This window comes from Lycium ferocissimum, chromosome 10, assembly GCF_029784015.1.
Source record: "Lycium ferocissimum isolate CSIRO_LF1 chromosome 10, AGI_CSIRO_Lferr_CH_V1, whole genome shotgun sequence".
NCBI lineage: Eukaryota > Viridiplantae > Streptophyta > Magnoliopsida > Solanales > Solanaceae > Lycium > Lycium ferocissimum.
In genome coordinates, this window is record NC_081351.1 from 61065129 (window position 1) to 61068324 (window position 3196).

Genomic DNA, 3196 nt, shown 5'->3' on the forward strand with positions numbered 1-3196 from the left:
TAGAAATAAGCTCATCCAAACACCCTCTAAATGTATTATCAATGTTAACTTACTTTTACTATAGCAAACCAATTATTGTTTTTACTAATTTTCAATTAATTCTTACGATAAAAATCGCAAGGACAAAGTTAATTCCAGATTAACCATGTGAAAGAAAAAAGAAAAAAGTGAAAAGGGCAAATCACGCCCACCCACATACATCCTCTGCTGCTTCTTTTAAAGAGGGCCAATACGTGCTTTCCCGTGATATTCCCCTTAATTAGCCCCCCCATCTCTCTTTCATCTTCCCCTCTCTCTCTTTCTACAGTTGATCAAATCTGAAGAAATAATTTTCCCCTTGTAATCCTTTTCTTCTTCTTCTTCATCAGGTAATAATCAGTGGCTTTAACAGTTCATAATCCCTTTCTATGTAGTTTAAATGCATTTAACAATTGATCTCTTGCTTTGTCATTTGATTTTCTTGTGTTAATCCTAATTATCTGTGTTTAATATATCCACTAATTACGAATCTGCCTCGAATTTTACTGATTCGTTCGTATCTGTCTTTGAATCTGAATTGGTTTGAGTGCCTTCCTTTCTGATGTCTGTCTATTCATGTGACTGAATCTACAGGTCATCCAAAGCTCAAATTGGATAGATATTCGATCGATTTGGTGAATCTGATGGAACCAATGGTTGTAGAGATGTCATCAACGGTGATCTCGAATCCTGTAACGTCATCTAACAGAGTAATATCAAGGAGAAAAAAGAATAAGAAAAGTTTGAGAAATCAAACTCAGAACATCAACAACAACAACAACAATAACAATAACAGTGATAATACTCCAAGCAGTACTACTACTGAATGGAAAACACAAGCCCAACAACAAGTTTACTCATCAAAGCTACTCAAAGCACTCCGTGAAGTTCGAATCAGTCCACCAGCACCAACAGCTCCAAAAGGGGGTCGAGCCGTACGAGAAGTGGCTGACCGAGTCCTTGCTGTTACAGCTAAAGGACGATCCAGGTGGAGCCGAGCTATACTTACAAACAGGCTCAAGCTCAAGTTCATGAAGAAACACGCCAAGCGCCAGAAAGTGGCTGCTTCGTGTACTACAAGCCGGATAACTAGAAAGCCCAGAGTTGGGATATTGAAGCTGAAAACTAAGAATTTACCGGCTTTTCAGAAAAAGGCGAGAGTTTTAGGAAGGCTTGTTCCTGGTTGTAGGAAACAACCATTGCCTGTGATTCTTGATGAAGCAACTGATTATATTGCGGCTCTTGAGATGCAAATTAGAGCTATGAGTGCTTTAGCTGATCTCCTTTCTGGTGCTTCAACCTCTAGTACTACCACTGCGAGCCAACCTCCACCTAGTTGATCATTTATTGTTTTCTTGGTTTTTTTATTTTTGTCTAATTTTCTTCTTCTCCCTTTCTATGAAATATGAATATTCCTCTGTTACATATATTTCTTCTACCTTTTTCAAGTGTTTTTGGGAACATATTAATTGGATTATCAGTTAATATAACGCACTAATTATTTTGTGGATTTAGAATGAAGTGTGTGTCCTAATTGTTTTGGAACTGAGAGATTGTTGATTGACTCATTGGTTTAAGAGTTATTGTCAAAAAACACATTTGAACTAATCATTTTTTTCCAACTATTAGCTGCTCCTTTTTTCTTTCTGGACTATTATCATGTATTAAAACACATTTCGAAACTGATGAGATTAATTATTAGTTTTTTTTTTTTTTACTATTTAAATTATTATCATTTATTTAATTAGGTGCGTTTTAATCATTTACTCAATTAGGTGTGTTTTAATACATAAATAGTGATAGTTCAGGTAGGAAAAAGAGTAATAATTCAAGTAGAAAAAGAGAATAATTGATAATTGGGGTGTGAAATTCGCAAATAAGTGATAAGTTCATGTTTGTTTTTATCATTTACTCTCGACTTTAGTTACTAGGTTAAGGCCTCGCTCCACTGGTCATCTGATATAAACACGTGTATATGTATATCTGAGCCTGCTGATACATAATTGTTCTGTAAGGGGTCGTTTGGTGTATGATATAAGTTAGAATATTTCAACATTAATTTTTTGTATCATGTTTGATAGAACGTATAAATTTATTCCAGAATAAATTTATATCTTTAGATCAAATAAGGTATAAAATGCATCTTAACTTAAAAGATGGGATATTATCCCATTTATTTTGGGATTATTTTATACCATCTTTTAAATTAGTTCCGAAATTATAATCCGGGATAATTTTAGCTACCTACCAAACTACCCCTAATGGTATTATCTCCTAAGAAGTATTGCAAGACATTGTTGTGTGATGGGATAATCTCCTATAAGTATATTCCAATAGCTTTTTGGTGTTATAAGCCTATTGAATGTAAACATCTATGGTTAGGTTCTTATTTCCTCGGGTGTCAAATAGTTAAAAGTTTGAGTTCAAACTGCTTTTTTGGTTCTTGTCAAATTTAAGCTAATTGGAGATCAGATAGTGCTATGAAGATGACACATCCATGACTCAGGTAGTAACTGAATTGTATATTTTCGGTGACGAGGACAACTAAGAAGATAAATTTGTATTGTTTGCTGTATATTTGTACCTCAGGAACCATCTGTATGTAATGTAAGTAGGTGGTAAAGTTGCAAACAGGACAAATGAATTAATGAGCAACAGCGCAGCACTTCATGTGGCTTCGTGTCCTTGTGCACTCAACTTTAGTAAATGGGGCCTCTTAACACATTAGAGACATGTGATGCATCTCACTTTCTGACCTAATATTCATAGCCCTGCTTACGGCTAACTGCTAAGACCAAATGAACTTGATCGTGCAACTTATATGACTTGGAGAAAGCTCGGGAAACATGGAAAATGCTGGTTCACTACATGAAAACTTTAATTGAATGAATTATGAAACTTATCTTTCTTTTACAGTAAGTCACACCTACTCTCTTTTTTGCTGTGCACGAAGTTTAAGAAAGAAATAAAAATTTTAAAATTTGTGATGTCATAATATGTGTATGGCTTTAAATCATTTCATTAAGGATAAAATAATAAGTTTGAAGTTAACTTGTTACTAAATATGGAAGATGCCATTCTTTTTAGAAGATTAAAAGGAAAGAGTGTCATGTAAATTGAAACGAAGGGAGTATGTTTTATGTATAATAGACACGAAACCGATGGGATTTGTTATATA

At 34.3% G+C, this 3196-nt stretch overlaps 1 protein-coding gene across 1 annotated transcript; it reads left to right on the forward strand.

The window, feature by feature from the left end:
• Nucleotides 1-230: 230 nt before the first annotated feature.
• LOC132034453 (transcription factor bHLH148-like) lies at nucleotides 231-1445 on the forward strand. The gene is made up of 2 exons (XM_059424807.1): nucleotides 231-390; nucleotides 624-1445. The coding sequence occupies exon 2, from the start codon at nucleotides 663-665 to the stop codon at nucleotides 1356-1358; it is 696 nt and encodes a 231-aa protein (XP_059280790.1). The 5' UTR covers nucleotides 231-390; nucleotides 624-662; the 3' UTR covers nucleotides 1359-1445.
• Nucleotides 1446-3196: the final 1751 nt, after the last annotated feature.

Coding starts and splice junctions, on each gene's coding strand:
- LOC132034453 (XM_059424807.1), top strand. CDS start 663: ATGGAACCAATGGTTGTAGAGATGTCATCAACGGTGATCTCGAATCCT.